Source organism: Idiotropiscis lumnitzeri, chromosome 11, assembly GCF_059441095.1.
Source record: "Idiotropiscis lumnitzeri isolate Australia: NSW breed Sydney's pygmy pipehorse chromosome 11, RoL_Ilum_1.0, whole genome shotgun sequence".
Taxonomy (NCBI): Eukaryota; Metazoa; Chordata; class Actinopteri; order Syngnathiformes; family Syngnathidae; genus Idiotropiscis; species Idiotropiscis lumnitzeri.
In genome coordinates this window covers 487,011-509,590 of record NC_142401.1, presented here as the reverse complement: position 1 = coordinate 509,590, position 22,580 = coordinate 487,011, and the positions used below count along the sequence as shown (strand labels likewise).

The following is a 22,580-nucleotide window of genomic DNA, read 5'->3' as shown; positions in this document are numbered from 1 at the left end:
CCAACTTGGAGGACACGCACGTTCGACTCACTTTTATCAAGCAAAAAAAAAACAACTTTATTTAGCTCAAACAAAACAGAAAACAAGTTATCAGCAAACAAATGGAAGTCAAACTGAAAAATGAAAAAGCAATCTTCCAGTCTTTCCTTTTCAGGAGTGGACAAACTACTTTAATCACCTATCATAGTAATCCAGGGAAGGCACGATTTGGGTTTTAAATTCCAAAAGAATGTTGTCAGGATTTGCAGACAGGCGGGCACCTTGTCGGCGTCACACCCAAACCACAAAACCTTCGATGCAAACTTGCCAAATGTTGTTTGTTTGGCATCGAATTTGTTCTTTTCACTCCAGATCTATTTGGAAGGAGTTGAAAAGGATAATCACAAAGAGGCAAAAAAGTAACACCGGATGGAAATGGTTCAAGTGAGCAGCCTTGAAAAATAACAAAATAACACAGTGGCGTGATAAGACCGCAATAGAACACGGCCCAAAATGGCAACGTCAAAAATGACAAAGTGTGCTGCTTCCAATTTCAGGATTGTGACGTGCAGGAATTAGAGCTTTTTCCAAATAATTGCCATGCAAAAATGGCATCATGTACCTCCCTAAAATAATGGAAGGTTGTTTTCTTTTTTTTTTTCAGTTTAGTGACAAAATGATAGAGGCCGCTCTTTTGGTAAGGTGCCAATGATGCAATGTTGACATCATTGCAACATGCCGAAGCAGCAAATGTCGTGAACCCAAAAATCGTCGATGACGAGTAAATGTCAATTTTGAGGTGTTGGGGCCACGCAGCCTTTCTTCAAATTGAGGAAGTTCCTTTTTCTTTTTCTCTTGGGAGATCCGATCCGAATGTGGGATTGAGGTGGATCCCGAAAGACAAACAGCTTTTCACCGGCGGCCTGACGGACGACTTTGGCATTGGCGCAGGTCGCAATCATGTCTTCTTCTGCAGAGCTGGGAAGCGTTTCATTCCCTTCTTCCACGCCGCTTTGCTGCTGCGCGTTGGCGCTGAGGGCTGATTTATCCTCGGACATGAAGCTGTCCTCCTTTGCTTTTTCCGAAAGTGCCACATGAGCGTTGGGAAGAAGTCTTTCCATCAGGCTTTGCCTCTTTTCCTGGAGTCTGTGAGATCTAGAGTACAAAGACGCGTGCATGTGCTTACCTCCGACGACGTGCGTATTTGGCCTCATTAAAAGGATCGTAGTGTACGAGGCCCGAGCTGACGATGCGCAGACGTCTTAATGTGGCCGCTGCTGACTCAACTCACCTTTCCCTCTCCACGCGTGGCATGCTCAGCAGACTTCTGTGAACAAGGTCCTCCTTCAGTTTGACAGCAAGATGCAGATCGGGCCTGGTCACAGAGTCATTAATGTCAAGAATGTTCTGGAAGTGGATGAAGATGAAATTGCAACCAACTTTTGAAAGACTTTCACAAGCTACCGTTTAATTTTTCAAGGACAGGCACATTAGATAAGAACTCTGCCGATACCAGAGACAGAGGCAAAAAATGGAAAATCCTGCTCAATAATAGTGTTGACATTTTTGGATGTTTAAAAGTAATAAATAATATTTTTTATGGTCTTTATTAGTAAGAAGTAATGGTGGAAGGACAGATTGTGATTGTGATCGGAATGCTTACGCCGAATGCTCGTGCTCCGTGGATGAGGAACCGACGTGCCGTTTTGGACAGAGGGCCTCGGTGATGGAAATAAATTCACTCTCAGGCATCGTGGGCACAAGTAGACGCAAAATCTCAAGGAGAACCTCAACAGGCATCCGACACTCTTTTATGAGTTCTGATGCAAAAAGCACGTCCTGAAATACAAACAATAACATCCCTGTTAAAGACACACACTCAACGCAACTTTGTCCGAGTTTGTAGGAAAAGGTTGGAACCTGGTCGCAGTTTGAATAAAGTCTCTTGAGCGCCATTTGTTCTCTTCGATCTTCCGCGGTCTGACTGTTTGTCGTCATCTCCTGCGACCTGATCCGAGCCACCGCTTTTAATATGTTCCAAAAGATTCCCAAAAGGCGGGCATGTCCTAGAGACGCCGCAGACCCACCTGATGGTCAAAGCTGCGACGACGTGATCGCGCTTTTTGAGAGCCGCTTGCAGGACGGACGACATTCGGCTGTCGCGTTGCACCTCGAACATCTCCTCCTCCTTGTGGCCTCGCTGCGTCCCGTCAGCGTCTTCCGTGTGCATTTGAGTTGACCGATGAAGCGTGTCCAGTTGGTCCAGCTCGCCATTTTCCTCCTGGACCCGACGTTGTGCTTCCTCAAGGCCCTGCAGGAAAACAAGCAAAAGGAAATAATGTCATATGGATGAGGGCGTGCAAGGTCAGTCGAAGAAGGAAAAGCTCATTCAAAAAAAGAAAAATCAAAAACAAGAACCGACTTGAAATATCTGATGATGGCACTTTGAGTAAGGAAGTGTTAATATTTCCAAGATATCAAAAAAGGGATCACAAAAGCTCTGCTGAAAGACAAGACAAAAGGCAAACCACGTCATGTCTCCAGTTCTTTCTCGACCAAATGAAAAGAATCAATGAAGTGATCATCTCAGCTCATGTCAACTAATTGCATTAAGAAAACGACTCGGCGGAGACAGATTTTCTTATTGGAAATCTGTGCAAGTGGTCACAATGCGGCGGCTGTTTAGCGTCAAATTGCAACGTGAGGCAAAATTCAAACATTCTTTTGCATTTGAGCTTATTATTGTGCACCTCTGTAGTTGACGTACTTCATCATGCTTTGAGACGTTTGCACAACGCCACAGTGAGGGCCAAAGCAATGACCGAATCCCTCTTACCAGGCAGTGCCGCTGTATACTTTGGGCCATTTCTTGTCTCGCCAGACTCTTCTTCTCTCGAAGGTGATGAACGAGCAGGCTGTGCAGCGTGAGCAGTGCTCTGGACGACTCCAAGATTTTGGTCCTGCGCTCAGCCTTTCGGTAATGAACGGCTGCCATCCGCATTGCCAGACTGTCGGCCTGACAACGCAGGTAGTTCTCTCGCTCCTCTTTCATCTCCTCCGCTACCTGCAGATGACATTGATGCCAGCTTCACCTCAATTTACTCACACGCTACGTCGCCCCTAGCAAGAAGAAAACAATTTGCGCCCCACCGCCACCGCCACTCCACTGCAACTAAAAATCATAGCATTTTGGTTGCAAAACAAGCCGACACCGTAGGGTTATTACTCGCGGCGCACAATGGGCGATGAGCGCGCCACTGCCAACTATTGGAGTGGATGTGCAATTACACTTCATTGTAGTACGGCGGGAAAGAAATAATAATAATAATAATAATAATTTGCCCTTTATTAGTCCCACAATGGGGAAATTCGAGATTCGAACCCAGGCCTCCTGGAGAGACTGGGTCCTGAACGCGGCGCCTTAGACCATTCGGCCATCCTGGCATGTTCCCCAGGGTCACACGCAGAGCCCCCTCAGGGAGGCCCGCCACACTATTTGAGAAGCACTGCGCTATATTAACGCACACTTCTTATAATTGTGTCATCTTCAAGAACGTTGCGGGGGTGCTGATGCTGACTTTGGGAGGACAACAACCTGAAGTGGTCGCACACAAAAACATGGTCACTGAGTGGGAATGGATCCAACGCCTCTCGCACACGTAGCACGACGCCAGCGACCCCTACCTCTTATATGTACTACCACATCAAAATGGATTAACTCAACATTTTCTCAAAAGCTTTCCCAAAAGTCGAACAGCAAGTCCGTCACTTCCGCTATAACCTCGATCCATATCATGGAGTTTCAGAGGTCTCATCGTGAAATAATTGGATCAACAAAATACCAAAGTGACCAGAATTGTTCTTTTGTCTCTTACCTTGTTTAGAACACAATTATCCATCTCGCTTGCCTTCTCCTTCTCCAAAAGTTGAATCTGGTCATGAAGCTTTTTCTGGAAATGAACGAGGTTGGCTGAGGCTTGAGATTTCTGACTGGCTTTCCCATTCAAATGCGGATTTATCTGCAATAAAATAATAAAATGGCCACAGTGCAGTTTAAAAAGGAATCCAAGCCTGCTGGCCTTCGGTGATTAGAAATGAAAACACACCGAGTGCACTTTTTGTCTGGGCAGCCTCACAAAAATAAGAAGCGTCGAAACAAGTTTCTTGTGCTAATGATGTGCTCACCATTAGTTGCTCGCTGTCCTTCCTCCAAGTTGTGAGGCAGGCATGGATTTTGGTTCTGGACACAGCGTGGGGCAACATGAGGCATCGGTCCATCACAGAGAGACACTTCTGGAACTCAAGTTTCATTGCCAGACGCTCGTCGCCAGAGAGAGCCAGCTGGGATGAGCACAAATATCTGGCAAGAACGCATACGAGGAGAATGGAATGCCGTCACGTGGGTGCAAGGTAAGTTATCTAAGGCGGGCGCTTCCAAGAACACTTTTCAGAATCAGAATGCCCTTGATTGTCATTGTACTCAGTGGAGAACTAGAAAGCAAATCCACCTCAGCATCCTTACGGGCCTAACCTGAAGAAAGTTCTGCAGTGAGCCCTGATCGCCTTCTGCTCTTGCAGCTCCATCTCCATGGCTCGGTTCAGATTCTCCCTGGTGGTGCTGAGCGTGTGCAAGGCTGCTTTGCCTTCTTGATGCAGCATCTCGTGGCCCTGCAGAAGAGTGCTCCCTCCTTGCTTTGCTTCTGGTTCGACTTGCAGGAGTGAGTGCTGCATGCTTGGCGGCAGGATTGTGAGCAGGGACTGCATTGTGGCGGGCTGAATGGCTTTGACATCTGCCATGGAGCTTTGGATTACACGCATGGTCACCTTGACGACAGACAGGGGAAGCCATAACACGTCTCCTACGTGGATTTCATCGGGGTCAAGTGTACGTGCGCGTGCGTAGTGTCGTGTTGCTGTACCTTGCGAATGTCAGCCGCAGCCTCCTCGTCCAAGTTATTGATGAGTTCGGCAAGCTCCAAACTACGAGTTGTCAGTAGCTCTTGCCAACAGTGCAGATGTTGAGCTACTTCGGTGCTTCCATCTTGATTCTTAGACAGGCCAGACAGGTCTTTCTGCCTCTGCATGTGGACCGTGATCTGAAGAATGGAAGAGACCAAATTACAATGTTGGGGTATACTCAGACAAAGGAAGCGATAGTTCGCCAAAGTTATTTTACATCCAACAGCAAACATTTCAGTTTTTCAAAAGCTGGCCAAACACAATGTTAAGCATTCCACTGTAAAAGAGGTTATGAAGTAGTCAGGAATTGGATTTGCGATTCAGTTGCCAACCCAAATTATGAGCAAATCTGCATCATTTTCGCAGTATATTTTTGGAGAGTACAAACGGAAAATTATGCTCCAGTCCAAACCATGTCGGAGATGAGCTCCCTCCGCTTCTTGACAAGTCCGCAGCGCATTGCTGTCCGCTCTTGGCTCAAAGCGTCATCGAGTCTCTGCCGCACCAGCAGCAGATCCTTCTGGGCTTTCTCCTGGACCCGAGTCAGCTTTTCAGAAGACACTGTGCTCCCTCTGCTGGAAAACAAGAAAAATGATGCAATAGCTTCTGCTAGCACGGGTGTGTCTGAACAGATGTTCATCGTGCAATCGGCCGACCTTCTGATGAGTGTGAGCATGCCGTCCAAATTGCTGGAGGTGCTGGAGAAGGTGTCATCAATGAGACTATTGAGGCTGTGCAGGCTGTGTAACAGGAACTTCCTCTGCGCATGGCGTTCGGCGAGCATATAACGCCAATTGGCCAGGATCACATCCAGAGTTTCCTCCAGCAGATCCTGAACATGCAAGTGCAGAAGGCGAAGACGAGAGATGCGTTATTTGATAACTGTTACTTTCATCTAATTGCGCAATAAAATGCACAACATGCCTCCTTTCAAAGATTGGATAAGCCTGTATTGAGAAGTATACAAATACAAGTTTGAGTTTTTTTCTTAATAAATGGAGAAAAAAAAGGGACATTTGGCCAGAATATAAAATATTTGGGGGATTTACTTCATCTAATTATCCATGAGCACACAATGAGTGAGCAGACTGCTTGCTGACCTGACACTGAAAGTAATTGTGCTGAAGACTACTGGCCGCAGTCTTGTCCAACTCGCCCATCTTTGTGGCCTCCTCCAGCTCCTCCGAGAAGATCTTATGAAGCTCCACGCGACGCCACTCGATGATCTGCCTCTGGACTTTTGCAGAGGCTTCTTCGTGGCGCACCAACAAGACGCGCTGCAGGTGAGCCTGTCTCAGCTTGTGCAGCTTCTCCAGCGGAACGCTACATTGGAGGAGCTCCTATTCGAGTCAACATTCAAATGAGTTGCATTGAATTGAAATGAAGGCAACCATCTTTGGGCGACAGCATCCATCAAGGCGACCTGTTGTTCCGCATGCTGACACAGCAACTCAACCTGGGCCTTCTCCGCGGCTTCCCTGCGATGCTCTGCTTCCATCTCCTCCCGGGTCTCCAGGTTACACTTGCCTGCAAGCGCAGCCATGCGGGCACCGCGCTCCTCCTTCAGCCGACCCTCCATACCGAGCAACTGCCCATGGAGCACGCTGAGAAGTCGCTGCTGAGCCTGGCAGCTGACCTGGCCACGGTAGCGAAGGTCTCCCAACAGGACAGACACAACATCTTTGTAGATCTGAATCCGAATGGCCTCCAAGTTGTTGGTGGCGTGCAGCAGAGTGGACATTTCGAGGCTAACATGTACAAAAAAGGTTCCGTTTCACAAATCATTCGGGGGAAAAGATTCGCTGAAGGTTGCTTGTCACGTCAGGGGATTTCATTTCTAAATTTTCTTTTATGAATAAAACATATGAACGATTCATTTTCTTACTTGTCCAGTGCCTGGTTCATGTTCTGCGGTTCCTCCAGCACCATAATGTCAACAATCTTGTCTTCAAAAGTTGCCTCGTCTTTAACCGTCTCCGTCATGTTGTAGTCTGCATATTCTGGCTCTGGATCGCCTTGGTTTATCTGAGGTACCAAAATACGGCAAAAACTCATGTACAGAACGCTACAAAAAATACATTGCTGGCAAAATGTTATACTGATACACAGCGATGTGCATTTTGTCCCACAGACGGAAAGGTCCGTCTGTCCCGGAAGGATGCCCATTCTGGGCACGGAGAACGTGAGGTTTTTTTCGTCTGTGTCTTTGGTCGTCCCTGACTGGGTCAAGTACCGCATGCATTGAGTTGAAAGATTCGCACTCAGAGCAAAAGGAAATGTTGTAATACAGTTTCATGTACTGGCTCCTTGAGAGTTCAAGAATGAGAGTGAGAAAACGGAAGCGATATACGTGGCTGTGTGAAGAAGCAATTGAGAACCAAATTAAGCATTTAATTTGAGCAAAGGGACAAAGTGCAATTAATACAACCATCTCCCTCTCAGTGCGAGCCCCGTCTCAGCACATCTGTCCATTTGCCTCGTGTGACAGCGAGCTTTAAAAGGACACAGGACCATTATTTTAGAAATAGGAGGCGGACGGAGAACGGACTGGCAAAATAGGGAAAAGTGTCCACCTCTGCTGATACATGCTTTAACAAATGTAACCCAATGTAAGAATTATGCCACAACTGTCCTAAATTAACAGCATTGGTAATTACCAAAGTCATGTTTTATGCTTCTGTATTGTTTCATGCCAGTGCTTTAACCTAAATTTATTTTGAATGCAAAAATATAACTGGGCCAAAAGGCACATCCTGACTGGTTGACAGACAATCACAAGGCTGGTCAATCCCTGAATTTGCTCATTTGTTTTACAATAAATAAAATATTGACAGAAAAGATTCTAGATTAAGATGTCATAATTGTTATTTACAGGACAAGTTCTTAAATCCTCAGAAGTCTAGCGACTTGGCAAAAATGAAGGTATAAAAACGTGAATTCAATTTAAAATTCCTCATTGATGTCTCAAATGGTTCAATGTTGCAAGCTCAGTGAAACTAAAAACTGGGGATGGTTTCTACTCAATTTTTGAGCACTGGACATAGTCACCCTGTGCTGAAGAAGGTTGAGTCTGGTTCTTGGACCAATCAGGTTCACGCCCAGAAAGCTCAGCAACAGCAGGACCAAAGAAACAACAAAGCCACCAACAAATCCAGCAAAATGTACACCATGGTTTGGATAAATCTAAAACAAAAGAAAATAATAGTGCATGAAAGTTTAAAACGTACCATGTACTGTACTGTATTATAACAATTGCTGCTTATTTATCATGCAGGACTACAATTTACCCTGTCTGTGGAATTAACACGAAGTGTCAGATTAGCTGTCAATGGACCAAACATGCTGACATCGTTCTGTGGGATAAATGGCGAGAGATTCCTGTAATTTCATTATTACCTGCGGCATCTGTCAGCAAAAACGGCACACGAGAAACTACCTGTGATAAATTAGAGAAGGTGAGAAAAGCTGGAAGGTCCAGAACGCCGCTCTTATGACTTCTTATTTGAGCAGTATAATTGAGAATCATTCGGGCTCCAGCTAAAAAGTTCAAATAAGAAACTTTGAAATTGTTGTATCGAGAAAATATGAAAAATGACTTTTGTATTTATAGTTATGAACCAAAAGTCAGGCATACCAGATAAAGAATCAATGGCAAACACTTGGTATCCTCTCTCCACAACCCTGCCTTCAGTTTTTAGGGGTACAATTCCAAAAATGGAGTCCCGGATGGCCACCTGAGAGAGGTTGGTGCCACCCACCGGGCTCAGGTTGTGAATGAGCAGGAAGAGTGTCAGCTGAGGAGGGTCTGCTTCAGCCAGCACCTGGGGGTCATATGTCATATGTGTTGATGGTGTGTTGCAATTGCGTACTCTGCGTGGAACCAATTTACCTGCGCACACTTGTGAAACTTCACCTTAAAGGCTGCAGGAGGCGTCAAACTCTGAAGCTGCAAAAACATTTGGCATAATGTGCTTTACAGTAACGGTCGAATTGTTCTTGAGTTGGAAATGAGGCAAACATCACCTGTGGAAGAGTGTGACCGGGATCGTATCTGGTGAGTGAGCTTCTGCGATCTCGAAGTTGGAAAATGGCTTTCATGCGGCTGAAGGGTGCGTACAAGGAGTGCGCCCACGGGTCAGACGATGCAGACGAAGAAACAGGCCGCTCAGCAGAATATGGATGATGGAAATCCATCGTGCCTATTATGTCACATGATATTAAGAAAAAAAAATCCAGTAAGCTGCTTGAGCTATTAAAAGGAGGGATAATATTCTTTTTCACAATTGAAAACAGTAGCCAGGCGTCTTCATTTGTCTGTAGTATTTCTGAATTTACGTCACACTTGTTCTTTAAGATACAATCGCATATTCGGTAACGGGATACTCACTCCATACTTGCTGCACGAATTTCCCGCACCAGCATGTATAAAGTTGTTGACATGTTCCGTTACATGGAAGTTCCCATTGGATGACTTTGGGACACCAGCTTGGCAACGGACTTGTCGCATAAAAACACGACACTTGAAGGTTGACGAAAATAGACCACAATGCCACCCTTTGCGCCATCAACTGGACCACAAAAATTCGCTTTGGCTCTCACTCAGGAAAGCCGCTAGCGGATGATGGCGACGGTTCCGCTGTTGAAATAGAATCGGAAAACTTCATATTTTTAGGGATTTTAAATGAATTAGCAAAGAGTAGATTAAAAAAGCCGAACTACGTCCAAGCTTCGTGACTCCGCGCTCACAGAACAACTCTACATTTTCCAAATTTAAGCGCAACTCTGCATTTTCCAAATCTGTGCTTCCCAAACAATTCCAAAAGTTGAAGCCAAGGAAGCATAGTTATGGAAACAGTTGATTACAGCATCTGTATCCTGTTGGGCTTTTTCAAATTAAAACACTACCACCCAAATAGCGGGTGAAATCTGCGTAGAAGACAGTAGATGTCAGTCTAAATACATAAAGAACACATGAACATGTTGGTTTTATATCGTCACAATAGAATTAGATCGTGAAGCAATGTCTATTTAATTGTTTTATTTTGAAAGTAAACGTATTGTTGTCATTGATTGGTCAAAAACTTTGCGGAGGTTTGAGCTGGTAAAACCTTTTCGTACATTTGTTTTTAGCTCGATTCTGCTGTAACGATTTTACATTGCTAGGCGCGGGTGCGGTTAAAGACATACATCGTGTAAGGGAAATATTTTCGGTAACAATTGGAACCACGACTTTGTTGTGAGGCTTTCATCGACATTATTTTTTTGTGGGAAAACGTGTGTGGAAGAATGTCCGAGCAGGATTTTGTCGTCGAATGCAGTACTGACGTTTTTGTCAATTCTGTCGAGTCGCTGCACGTCTACACAGGATTGTTGACAGTGTCAACAGTTACTGGTGGACTGTCGGGAATATTAGCTGCTGCCATTTTCTACGTGTTCTGCCTGAAGACTTTAATTTTCAGGAGACAAGTAAGCAATCGCCATCACACCATTTCTTTTTCACCCATTTAATGTTTTCCAACTTAGTGCTCATGTGGTGTATCCCATCAGGGGCGCAATGCAAGAAGACTTCTTGAATGTGACGATGGAGAAGTGGAAAGCAACAAAAGAAAAGAGGCCCCGCCTACCACAGTTTATGACAAAGTATTCTCCATCTATTCTGTTGATGCCTGGCACGTTATTAATCTTCTGTTTGTCTGTTTTTTTCATGACATGGAGCAGGAGAAGAAGCAGGAACCCGTGAATAATGATGTTGCAGCATTTGCATCAAGAGCAAAAGTGGTCTACCCCATTAACCAAAAATACAGAGTAAGTCAGTTTCTGCAATGCAGCATGGAGTCATAATTTCTGTGGCACACCATTTGCATGCTTAATTCTTATTAATTCTTCATTTTTTTTACTGATTATAACACCATTAAGTGGAACTGTATTTTATATTATTTATTTATGTTTGCAGGTCTAGGTGTGTGCAAAAAGTGCTGCATGCTTTAGCAAGTGGCGGTAGTCACGAGTCAGGATGAGACCAGCATCTCTTCACCAACTGATTGGCATTTTTTTGACTGAAATTTAGAATCAAACCACGGCATTCCATTGCCCAAGTACATTTTTCCATTGTTGTTTGCGGTTGTGCGAGTATCATAATGTGTGAATCCAAGCAATTATTGTGGCAGAGTCTTAAACACAGAAAGTCTCAGAGGGGTTCACGTACCCAAAGTCGACATCTCAAGTGAGAAACCTTGAAAAGTGACCACAGATGGGAGAATCCCCCTTTCAGGATGATCAGGCTGCTAATGACATAGTCATGTTTCCCTCACCAACATTTGTGGCAGCCTTTAGCAGATGGAGCATCCAACCCTTCTCTTCATGAGTGCTCCAAATTGCCAACAATGGCAAAGGACGATTCGTCATCGTCCTTCACGGAGGCGGAGTCCCTAAGCCAAGAGCTGGACAACGATGACGACAGCCAGTTCATCTCCTCCTCATCGGTCCCCAAGAACCTGCAGAACCAGAGCTTTGTCAGGGTCTCCCACTACTCTGACACTCTGACACAAACAGGGTAGGTGTTTTTACAAATTGAAAGTCTTAACATTTACACTCCGCACCCTTGAGTATGAATGCAGCCGGCTTGCTAAGTTAGTGTTTTGGCTGCAGTTTTGAAGCGAGGATCAACCTCCATTGTTTGGCCCTGAAGGATGTACAACAGCTTTGCTCTCAACTTCTGGAAGAAAAATTTATTGTGAGTGTTTGCCATTTTATTACTATTACAGCAATTAAGCGGCAACGTCTCGGAACATATATATATATATATATATATATATAAATATATATATATATATATATATATATATATATATATAGTGCTTGCATGAAAAAAAAACCCATCTGTCAAATCAAAATTTGAGCGCTCTGATTGGATGTGGCACAATTAAGACATGCAGGACAATCATCACCTCATTAAGTGACAATTGAGCGCGTATGTTTTGACAGATTCTAAATGTATTTATTTGTTTTGGTTTTGGATTTTCTTGTTTTAGATTTACCTGCAAATGGTGAAAAAAATATTTTGCAGTCGTTTTCCAAGAGACAAAAAAGACGCAGATTTTACCAAGGGTATTCTTCAAATGCAGCAAAAGGTAATGGTTTTATTTGGGAGTGGTTGGGAGGGGGGGTCAGCATATACTGTAATTATTTCATTACTGTTTGTATTTGGAAAATAGATTCCTTCACATTATGATGAAGTTAATTGACTAAGTTTACCCATGGTCAATTGAGAGTCTTGATTTAACCGAACATTTTTTTTCAATAATAATCATGAAAATGTGGATTTGGTGACATTAACACATCACGTCTTTTAACTTTCTCATGGCATTTCAGGCCAAGCTAAAAATGCCGTGCTACCAACCATGATATGAGTTTTTCCTTCGTGACATTTGACCTTCACTCTGTCTGAAAGTACGTGTTTATATTTTAGGAAGTAGACGAGCTAAAGAAAGAGCTGCCAACTGGCCAGGCTGCCAGCGATGAACGTGTTGACGCTCCGTGCACTTTGGAGGAAATGGAACGATCCCAAAAAGACTTTCTCGAACGCAGCCTTCAAATGGTAAAAATATGATGTCTTCATAGAGAAGATCCGCTTGCAACCATATCGCTTCTTAAAGTCATCTCCAATCCTGTTTGCAGTCCAAAAGTTTCAGCAAAGTGGTGGAGGAGCTTTGCCAGCATGTGACGAAAAGGAGCAGCAGTTTCTCTGTGGCTGAAACACACGATGGTATCGTCCGTCTCAACCACACTCTTGTGTTGGTTGAGAATCACCAAATGAACGTTCAAGAAGCGCAAATAATGGTTCGCGGCTGGCTTTCTCAATTGTGTCATTTTCTCAGCCCGTGCTTGGATTGACAACCTTGGTGCCGTTCTTTTCAAGCAAATCCACCACAAGCTGTGCTGGTGGGAGGAGCTGACAGGCCTTCTTCAGTCCCAACGCGCCTTAGTCCAGCAGGAAGCGTCTCTGAGGCGAGGCTTGACGGCTGCGGCGCTGGAGCAGCTGACCGGCGAGGATCTTCTGACTTTCAGCTGCATGGAAAGCATCCTTTCACAAGTGCAACATGCGCTGACAGAAGGCCTTCAACAGTGCAGAGAAGGTGCTCGTCTTGAATTGTGCGGACAGTAATGCCTCATCTTTTGCAGTGAAACAAAGTATCATGAAAATTCCTAAACTATGACATCCCCGTTGACAGCAAACACGTCGACAATCACCTTTACACGCTGTCTTTTGTCAAAGTCAATTTAATGCTTTTTGTCCCACTCCAGATTACATGACAAGTACAAAGGAATTGCTGCTTGAAAAGTGTAGCAAAATGGAGGCAAAGCGAAAAAAGCTTCGGCGGAGTCAAGACAAGGAGAGGAGTTGTGTGCTGCAGCTAAGACAAACTCAGGGCGACGCAGAGCAGCTGTCAAAGGTTAGCACACGCTATCGGGATGTCGCGGGATATGCACGCAAAGCACATTGTTGTGACGTTCTCCACGTGTCTCCGTTGTGTCTCATGCAAAGGCTGAGTATGGATTTCTTTACCATTACGACTGCGGCCAGACATTTGTGGGGGATATTCAATTTACTAACTTGCTTGCCATCTATTTTCCACTTTTCAAAATCAATTTCAAAATGTGACGAGAATTTCAAAAGTCCATGTTTAACAGTATGGCCCCCTTTCAAGCACACATTTCCAAAAACTGTTGATAATAATTGCGCATGTCTTCCCTCTACTCGTTACCCTCAGGAGTATCAAGAGCTCTTGTTAAAACAAAGGCAGAAGCTTTGTGAGTTGGAAGTGCAACAGGATGGAAGGATGGCTGAAAGTCTGTGCAACGTTTGGACCGTAAGTTTTTTAAATGCTGCGCGGTGCACAAGCATTGGTTTGAGCACAACATGTCCTCTATTCAGAAACTCCGCAGCACGTGGTCAAAGCGGCTTGAAGAACAAGCCAAGGCCATCTTTTGCACATGCGTTAGCGCCCAGTGCAAGCTGTCTGCTGACCGCTGTCAAGCGCTGTGGCCGGATGTCGAGCAGCAGTTTGCTGAACGGCGGCGGCAGGCGGAGACAACGACCAGACGGCAAATGGACCGAATGCACACTCGGATTGAACACGAACGACGGGTACGCGTGCCAGATTGTACCGTACATTCAGTCGCTCTCTGTGGGGGAAAGTCAAACATCCATCCATCCGTGATCCGAGCTGCTTTTCCTCAATCGGGAAGCTGACCGGGCTGGGCGCTGTGCCCGGCTTTGCAAATGACGCACCATCAAAGTCTTCACATAGTTGTGCAAAGTTGAAGAGGACTTTCTTACCAATGGCAGCTCGTTAAGTTGCGAGTGACATCCTGTCGATTGCTCGCAACTACGGCGTACAATTGAAGGAAACCTCACTGTCGTCTGTTCTAAAAAGCTTTCTTCTTTCTTCAAGGCATGGACCGAGTCATTCGCTCTGATGCATGCCGGCCTCAAGCATCTAAAGAACCAGCAGATGAAAATCCTGCGAGCCACGGTGCTCACTCAGAGCTACACACTTGCCAGGTGACACCGAATGACCACTAAGAGAGAGAGAGTGTGTGAGAGTGAGATGCTTATGGCGTCCTCCAGAGCCGGTCCTTCCAGTCATGTCGGTCAATCATCTGGAATGCCAAATGTGGGGACATCGCGCGCACACGATTGTTCCATCAATTGACACGTGTGTCCTTTTTCCCAGTGGAGTGGGGAAGTTGCTGGACAAGAAACACGAGCATCTGCTGGCATGCGTGCAGCGCCACTTCATGGCCCGACACTTTTGTCTGCACATGCTCAAAGAGATGAGGCTGTCCAAGCTGAAGATTCTGTCTCAGGCTGACTTCCGAGCTCTGCTGATGCAGGAGCCCGCCGCAGACCCCTCGGGTGTGGCTTCAGCTCTCAAGGTGGGCTGAACGTTGAGAAATGTTCATCGTCAATCGAGCCAGTCATTAGAATTTTGCTTCTTGTGACCTCCCAACAACAGGACAGCGGCGCGAGCCTGGCAGAAAATCATTTGGCTCCAGAGAGTCAGCTGGTGAGCCACAGTTTCCATCAAGAGTTCCTGTCTGAGCTGGAAACGGGGGCGGAGCTTGTTCAAAACCATGCGCAGTTGCTGCTCGGCAACGCTCTGAGCCACGCCGTCCTCCAGCTGATGGAAGGCCGACCCACCGACTCACAAAGCAGCTGCGGGCGTGATGACGGCTCGAAGGTGTTGCGCCGTACAGCATGTTGTCGTTTTTGCGGGGAACTCCTTTCCTGTCCCGCCCTACTAGCTGTGAATTTCCGAATAGTGTTTTCCTTTCAGCGCCATCTAACAGAGGCCGCCTCGGAGAGTGTATACGTGACCAAAGATTCTCTTACTGCTCTCGTCCGAAGCTACTTTTGTAGCCTGCAAGATATTGCTCAAAATCGACAAACGCATCAGACAAGCACAAATCTTGGTGAGACTCCACCACCCGCATTGTTATTATTATCACACATTACATTTATGTCAGCACGAACATCGTTGTCCAGCAATTGGTGTGAAGCTGCACCGTTTAGTTCAATCTGTGGTGTGATTTTCGTGAGCTTCTTTTATTTAGCGACGCAGCACAGTTTCATGTATGAGATTGATCCCGTTCCCCCACCATCCAAGATTAAAAGTGTCGCTACTCACAAAAGGGAATGCTCAGTTTTGAGCATGCATTTCAAAAGTCAAATTTGTCATCGTGGTTGCCCAATGGCTGAACTATACTTTAGTATCCTTTCTTCATATTTAAAGGACTGCAGTGAGGTAGCCCAAAAAATAAAACCGCCTGTGGTTGTGCTGTACTGCAGTTGTTCCTCGCTGCACACGACAACTCCGAAATGTAAAAGTGTGCAGCACAATGTGCAGTTTGCATTAACGTGAGCGTCGTCCAACCTTCATCCAGATGTGACCGAGGGCGACTCCACTGGCAGCCAGTTGAGGCAAGCTTTGCTGAGGGAGCTGGAGAACTGGGGAAGGAAACCCACCTCTGCCAAGTTTCAACAGAGGTACAAGGAGCACGAGGTTTTCTTTTCCAACCGGTTGAAGTTGAGTTCATGGCTGCTTCTTTTCTTTTTTTTTTGCTTTTCAGGGTTGAGCTCCACAAAAGGAAGTTGTTAGAACAGTGCGATGTGGAACAGGAGCAGACGTGTGAGGAAGTGAGACGACGAAAAGTAGTCCAGGATCAAACCTTCCAAAGGATCAAAGGACAACTACAGGTTAGCGAATATAAAGCCGGTCAGAAAGAAAATGTCAATCGCTTCCCTGTGTGCACTGCGTTGTTGTGTCCGTTCAGGAGGCAGAAAGAAGCTTCACAAGTGATTTGGCAGCGTTGGCTCGGGTTTCCCTCTACAGTCCAGATGCAGAAGACAGCGATGAAGATGACAACGCAGGTGAGCCCATAAAGCAGGCCGAGGCTGCCATCGCTTGGCTCGTCTTTCATGATTTCGCATTCCGCAGGGCGAGTGAACGCCTCAATAATGGACCTTCTCGCTCGCAATCCGGCCCTCGATCCGGCCTTGAATCCTTCGCTGACTCCGACAGTTGTCACTCCAGCCTCCAGGGCATCAAAACGGACAAAAAAGTCCGCAAGATGCTCACATCACTTGAAAGCAGATCATGTTTTAAGATGAACTCATTTTTTAAGTACATTTTTTTCCATGCTTTCTTTTTTTCTCTCATTCAAAAGGAAGCATAAATACTGTACTGTATGTCCATCCATAATGGCAATAATTGCACCTTGCTTTTACGACAGAAATATGTAACGTTGCAGGAGTAATTGCTTCCACACTTCTGGGAAGAACAGTTCTATTGGAACATTAGTTTTTTTTAGGTCACTGATGTAGAGGATCGGTTCTCATTTATTCAAATGTCTGGCGCTGTCTTTTCACACCAAACTCATCCAAGCGTCCCTTTGTGGCTCTTGCTTTGTGTACTCGTGTACAGTTGTGACAAAACTGCATACTCTGCTGTGACTTTTTATATCTTGTGGAATTTCTACACTACTCTCATCGCAAAGCTTGTTTGCCGCATTGATTCCCGCAGCTGCTCAATTGCACGGTGGAAGTAATTCTATTGAGTTGCCCGGCAAATTAGAAATGTCAATTGTGATGGTAGGAGAGTGCAAGCACTCAGATAAAAGCCTTGCCTCTCCCTTGTCTTAATGGACTTTTAAGTACAACACTTTCTGCTTCATAATGTAGAGTAATGGTGAAGTGTGGGAGGGCTACAGCAAGGCAAACGTTTGTGTTAGTAGACAGCAATCCAACAGGCAATCTAGTCTAGATTGTGTCAATTAGCAGACATCAAATTTTAATCTGATCTTTTTATATTTGCAAACTGCTCGCGTGACCAATTTGCCACCTTGAAGAAATATCCATCCATTGAGAGTCAAAGGCATCCACAATGTTCGAGTGGCTGCAGTGGCTGACTTTCTAGTTAATGACACTTAACAGTGGCGGGAGAAACCATTTTGGATGTATATTGAGGTCCCGTAGGGAACTGCAGCGACTTGTGGGAAGATGACCTGATTTCTAATTTTCTCTCCTACTTGAGCTGCTGCAAACACAAGACACGCGCCAAAGGACGGCGATACGAATTGGAGCCGATCTAGTTGGATTTTATTTTCCACCAGCATGAGTGGCTGAAGTTGTTCTTGAAAACATTCAGGTGAGTGAGCCATGCATAGTCTGAATGTCCTTCGTGTTGTCAACGTCGTCGTGTGTCCGACGGCACGTAAACGCACCAAACGCGGATAAAATCATTTTTAGATTGCTTTCTGGCTTTAGGAACGAATCTGTCGCTGTGCTGCACATCATTTAGTTGCTATACTTGAGCTGTTACTAAAATAATTAAAAGTGAAATGGGAATGAACTATGTTACGCGTCCCGGCGTCAGGGAGTTATTTTAGGGCCCCAAAATAAGGTCGTTTGACACCCGAAGGTTTTTTTTTTTTTTTTGCTCAGTCGCTCAATTTCGTTTCAGTGACGGATTAAAAAAAATCTTTCTCTTTCTATATCCCTCCCTATATATACACACCTGTTTTTTTTTGTTTTTTTTTACAATCTATAATATAAGCATTAATGCATGTTTGTGTATTTAATTACTTTATTTTTTGGAGGGTCATAATATCCTCTTGCAAAACACGTCCAGATTAAAATTGAGATTGTTTTTTTTTCTGACAAAGTAATTTTGCAAAGATTATCACACAGTAAGGAAAGTCTGTCATTTTTAAATAAGGGATATTGGTGTAAATTTCGTGTCACATATTTGTAAGGCATTTTATTGTATTTATACTTTATTTCATGCTGTGATTGAATTTGTATGCCAACCGCTTGCAATTTACTTCTCAGGTGGGCAGGCATGGCCAACCTTCAACAGGAATATCCTGGAGTCCTCTTGGGCATCCTTGAAGAGCTGGCCAACCTGCGTCAATGGTTGACATTTCAGGACCTTTGTCGGATGGTCAGCACCCGCTTTGACCTGGAACACCTCGTAGAGCTCAGAAGTTTGTTGTTTGCTGCAGCCAGTCGGGACCCCTGTTTTCCAGCCACTCTTTTTAGGGATCGGGTTTCCACCAGGGGGCAGCGGCTGTCACCAATAGGTGTCGCTGCTGACATTGTGACCATCTTTAATCTTATTCAGATGACGGGTGGGGCCACTGATGACAGCCAACCAATTAGAGCTCAGGTGGTCCTGCCTGTGGACCAGTCCGCGGGACCCAGACTTCGTGAGATCCACCAGCTGAACGTTCCTTGCCGGGAGAGAGCACGCGCTCACTCGGAGTCCAGTGCAAGCCTCATAGACAAGCACTTGCTCTTTCCACAATCCAATTACTCCGCACGCAAGCGAGCCAGTCTTCCTCCTGATCCGATCTCATTTGTATCGCCCCCTCCCGTCAGGGCACGGGCTGTGTCTTTCGACTTGCCTCACACCACGCTTTTGTACTCCAGTGGGCAGATCCCCATCAAGGCCATGAAGGATATTTACCTCCCTTTGGAAACGGACAGCGAGTCAAGTGGCGATTCAGCTCCAGTTGAGGTGTTTGAAACCGACCAGGAATCAGCAGTCGACCAGAAGAGAAGCATCTTTAAGAGGGACTTCCACAATCAGCCGCCTCTTATTCCTCAGGTGACCGTCAACAGTGAGTCTCCCAGTCCGAAGGGGGGAAAGGGCTTTGACAATCACAGCTTCGAAATGATCCCGAACCCTTACCCGTCGCCCACCGCAGTCCAGTCGACTCCGGAGCAGCAGACGAAACGCCAAAGTGTCGATGACCTGCAGGACTCCACCTATTTCGGACCTGGATCCATCCCAGAGCGGTCCCCGAAACACTTGCGGCCGCCCAGAAGCCAAAGGCCCATCTGGAGCAACAAGAGTCACAGTCTGGAGGATCGGATCAGCCCGGCTCTCGCCGGCACGGGACCTGAAACCCGCGGTGCAAAACAACCAAGGCGATTAAGACCCGCTATGAGCAAACTGGGAGGTTCTTTGGGGGGTGAGATTGGGGACGTTGAATTTGATGGGATGAAGGCTCAAGGAACCCAGACTGATCCTCCGGACACCAGGCGTCTCCGGAGCCTGGTCCATGCCGACCGCTTGTCCTTCATGACTTCTTTAGATGATCCCGACTTTGCGGATGATGACATTAGTGCCATCTTCCGCTTTTTAGACGACATAAGCATGTGCGGCTCCACAGGAGTCCTGCACCCAAACGATGGATCCGGGGGCCTCAACCAGGACACCCCAGAAGCCAGACGGGGCCGCCTCGGCCAACTCCAGAGACTCTTCCATTCTCTGGAAAGCAGCGATGACGGACTCAAAGCCAGCGTGTGTAAGCTGCTGCTCCGCATGAGCCAGATCGAGCGGCAGTTGGAATCGCTGAATGATGTCAAAGCGGAGATTGCCCAGGTCTTGTCTGCTTTGCAGAGGCTGGATGAAAAGATCCCGCTGCCTGCAGTTGAGCGAGGACAAAGCAGCGGTGGCCGATGGCTGGAGCCCCTCAGCGGCGTCTCCTCCTTCATGAGCCACCCCATCACCCCCTCCGAGTCGTCTGAGCCTCAGCCCCTGTCGGTATCGGAGCATCTCTTTCCTGCGAGCAGCACTAATAGTCTGGACTGGAACCGATGGAACACGCCTCGGGAGCAAACGGAGGATGGCAAATGTCTTGGTGACCCCAAAACGGGGAAGAAAGACGCGGCATCTCGTCGTGCCTCAACAAACGAGGCCGGGGTCAAAGGGCCGTCCGATTCCAAGCAGGCAAATGTTTCAAGCGCGGCAAAAGACTGGATGGTGTCGTTCTCAAAAATTAAAGGGGGCAAATCTTCACACGGAAAATCTGGGCAGGTGGGGTATTCCTCGAACATACGCGACTTCGTCTGCATGATCACGCATGCGTAATTACAGCGGAGTTTTTTTTCCGGAATGCTGATCCACTTCTAATGTTTTATTTAATATGATGAATGGGAATAGAAAGGAATTTAAACGTAACTTTCGAACATTTGGCCGGCAACGGGACGGTACTTGTGATGAGCGTGTCATCCTCACTGTTGTCTCTCGACTTCCCGTGCGGAGCTTGCGCGTGGTCACTGTGCTCGTATCCGTTCTCCTCGGGTGCTTCCGCATCCTCCCACCTTGCCAAAATAAGCACGCTCGCTTAACTGAAGACTCCAAATTGAGAACGGAAACCTGAATCATTGTTTGTCAGGAGTGGAATTTGCCTCTTGCCCAAATTCACTTTGGCTAACTTCAGCTCATCCGTGCGTAACGACAACAAATAACATTGAAAATGGATGGAATCATTTTGACATTGTTCACGGGCTTACAAGTGCAAAAATACACAAATCAGCTTTAAAGTCGTGTTTCATGACGAAAGTGCAATTTGAAGCTTTACGGTTTTGTGTGAAAAGAAGTACGTCTCTGTACAAAACCAACCAATACTCCGTTTGTGTCTACGAGATGCTCATGGTCGCTAGTAAGTCCAATTTTGCTTTCCATGTGAGTCATTCAAGTGACTTGTGGTGTATCGCGTGGTCTTCTTGTCTTTCGTCTTTTCTCCTGTCGATGAGACGTGAGCTTATTTTACCGTAAGTGCAAAACAAAGAAACAAACAAAAAGCAATACAGACACTTTGATTTGACTCAGATTTCATTTTTTGACGGTGGCTTGTGTGACATCATCATCTGGAAAGTTATGACATCAAGTGGTGGAGACTTGATGTCTTCTCGGTTTTTTTTCCTTCTTCTCTTTCTAGGAAGAGCCGTCCAGCAGAACTGCAAAACTTCTCTCCCAGAAGTCGTCCAGCTTGGTGGAGCAAGTGTTTGGCTCGTCCTTGTTTGGCAACAAAGAAAGCAGCCTGACCGGTGGCCTCGCCGCAGGGAAGGTTATGGACCCCATACTGGCCGAAGGGAGAGGAAGAGCCGTCTGGACCGTAGACGACCGCGAGGCACGAGTCTCCCCTTTTGATTTTCAGGTACATTTAAATGATTCGGAATTGAATTGTCCAGATTGTTTTGTAAAATGAAAGGATAATGTCGTGCAGGCCCGTGATTCTCTGAATCCGAGCAACGCCGAGTTCTGGATGGACGACGTCTACACTCCGGGCTACGACGCGTTACTCAGGCGAAAAGAGGCCGGCCTCCGCCGGGCCAAAGTTTGCAAGTTGTTGGCCCTCGTTGCTGTCGTTCTCGCCATCATTCTCATTATCGTTGTTCCCATTTGCACTGTCAGATCGTGAGAGGTTTCCTTTCTGACATTTTTTTGCATCTGCTCTCTTTTTGGACTCGGGGCCGCCATCTGTCAATGCTATGAAATCAATATTGTGCAAGAACAAACGTGCGCAACTGTAAATTCCGAAGATCTGAACAGCGGCTTATTTTTTCACTTTATGCACGTTACAAATCTTTCCGTTTTGCTTCCTCGATACAGTTACTGTACGTTCAGGGATCGCTGAATGATCTTTTTTTCCCAACTGATTTAAAGCAGTAAATGATTTTCACAATCCCACCTGCTGTTTGCGCATACATGTATTCAAATATATGTATGCAAGATTGTAATCTATTTAATACTGAGCCGATATCAGAGCGATATGAATGCCTTGACAAGTCGGTCTTGAAAACTCTCTGCTAACGTAACAGGAAGTATGCGATTCAAATATAGCCTTTTCTCTTTGTTTTTCTGTGCTTATGCCTCATCGAAGATAAGAAAGCTAAAGAATGCACATATTAAATCTGCACAAAGTTTATATTTGTATTTTAGGGTCAGGTTTCAAGAAGAGAATGTCTTGCTGCTGCTAATGTTGGTGATAAAGAAGAGAAAACACTTTCCTGGAAACTCTCTCTTAGAAGAGTTTCCACTTGCAATTCAATTGATGGGCTGTTTGGAGTGCATCCTCGCACATTAGCTTTTCTCTCCACTCACCCGGCCGAGGTTTTCCCAACATGCCGACTCGATACCAGTTTCATTTGTCCTCCCCTCACAGTGATGAATGTGGTTTTTATTGTGGCGTGAAGGACCATTTTGTTCAAACTTGCCGTTAAACCGAGAGGCCTGGACGAAATTTTGCTGGTTTAAATGTGGTCAACAAATACATGTGAATTTGAA

The 22,580-nt window shown here is 45.8% G+C and overlaps 3 protein-coding genes across 6 annotated transcripts; 2 read left to right on the top strand and 1 right to left on the bottom strand.

Moving 5' to 3' along the window:
• Positions 1-31: 31 nt before the first annotated feature.
• Positions 32-9,804, bottom strand: evc2 (EvC ciliary complex subunit 2). Of its 4 annotated transcripts, none has more exons than XM_088308513.1 (22): positions 9,326-9,803; positions 8,962-9,137; positions 8,828-8,884; positions 8,573-8,759; positions 8,375-8,475; positions 8,226-8,291; positions 7,987-8,121; positions 6,824-6,963; positions 6,362-6,686; positions 6,039-6,278; positions 5,595-5,770; positions 5,351-5,513; positions 4,899-5,075; positions 4,511-4,803; positions 4,165-4,339; positions 3,855-3,998; positions 2,816-3,043; positions 2,067-2,290; positions 1,900-1,987; positions 1,643-1,818; positions 1,271-1,354; positions 32-1,134 (listed from the first exon to the last, which is right to left on the bottom strand). In XM_088308513.1, exons 1-22 carry the CDS (start codon positions 9,501-9,503, stop codon positions 768-770), a joined length of 3,900 nt encoding a protein of 1,299 aa, XP_088164639.1. In that variant the 5' UTR covers positions 9,504-9,803; the 3' UTR covers positions 32-767. The 4 variants fall into 4 exon arrangements, with proteins under 4 accessions (XP_088164639.1, XP_088164640.1, XP_088164641.1 ...); XM_088308514.1 differs by having other exon boundaries at positions 5,351-5,510; XM_088308515.1 differs by having other exon boundaries at positions 8,852-8,884.
• On the top strand, positions 9,539-17,132 carry evc (EvC ciliary complex subunit 1). The gene is made up of 20 exons (XM_088308517.1): positions 9,539-10,404; positions 10,486-10,578; positions 10,657-10,743; positions 11,265-11,491; positions 11,587-11,671; positions 11,970-12,068; positions 12,407-12,535; positions 12,616-12,777; positions 12,857-13,073; positions 13,243-13,391; positions 13,710-13,808; positions 13,874-14,086; positions 14,394-14,503; positions 14,676-14,877; positions 14,958-15,182; positions 15,279-15,414; positions 15,886-15,988; positions 16,072-16,198; positions 16,276-16,372; positions 16,440-17,132. Exons 1-20 carry the CDS (start codon positions 10,225-10,227, stop codon positions 16,610-16,612), a joined length of 2,913 nt encoding a protein of 970 aa, XP_088164643.1. The 5' UTR covers positions 9,539-10,224; the 3' UTR covers positions 16,613-17,132.
• Positions 17,133-17,235: 103 nt separating this feature from the next.
• On the top strand, positions 17,236-22,580 carry LOC148326627 (major intrinsically disordered Notch2-binding receptor 1-like). Its single transcript, XM_088308518.1, has 4 exons — positions 17,236-17,648; positions 18,332-20,324; positions 21,232-21,450; positions 21,520-22,580. The coding sequence occupies exons 2-4, from the start codon at positions 18,342-18,344 to the stop codon at positions 21,712-21,714; spliced, it is 2,397 nt and encodes a 798-aa protein (XP_088164644.1). The 5' UTR covers positions 17,236-17,648; positions 18,332-18,341; the 3' UTR covers positions 21,715-22,580.

Bases quoted from the DNA above. Each gene is read 5' to 3' on its own strand.
- evc2 (XM_088308513.1), bottom strand. From the start codon at position 9,503: ATGGCGCAAAGGGTGGCATTGTGGTCTATTTTCGTCAACCTTCAAGTG. The intron at 8,122-8,225 runs GTAAATTGTAGT...CTTTTGTTTTAG, and splicing joins GTGTTAATTCCACAGACAGG to ATTTATCCAAACCATGGTGT. The intron at 2,291-2,815 runs GTAAGAGGGATT...GTTTTCCTGCAG, and splicing joins GTATACAGCGGCACTGCCTG to GGCCTTGAGGAAGCACAACG.
- evc (XM_088308517.1), top strand. From the start codon at position 10,225: ATGTCCGAGCAGGATTTTGTCGTCGAATGCAGTACTGACGTTTTTGTC. The intron at 12,778-12,856 runs GTTCGCGGCTGG...GTTCTTTTCAAG, and splicing joins TTCAAGAAGCGCAAATAATG to CAAATCCACCACAAGCTGTG. The intron at 13,809-13,873 runs GTAAGTTTTTTA...TCCTCTATTCAG, and splicing joins GTCTGTGCAACGTTTGGACC to AAACTCCGCAGCACGTGGTC.
- LOC148326627 (XM_088308518.1), top strand. From the start codon at position 18,342: ATGGCCAACCTTCAACAGGAATATCCTGGAGTCCTCTTGGGCATCCTT. The intron at 20,325-21,231 runs GTGGGGTATTCC...TTCTCTTTCTAG, and splicing joins CACACGGAAAATCTGGGCAG to GAAGAGCCGTCCAGCAGAAC. The intron at 21,451-21,519 runs GTACATTTAAAT...AATGTCGTGCAG, and splicing joins TCTCCCCTTTTGATTTTCAG to GCCCGTGATTCTCTGAATCC.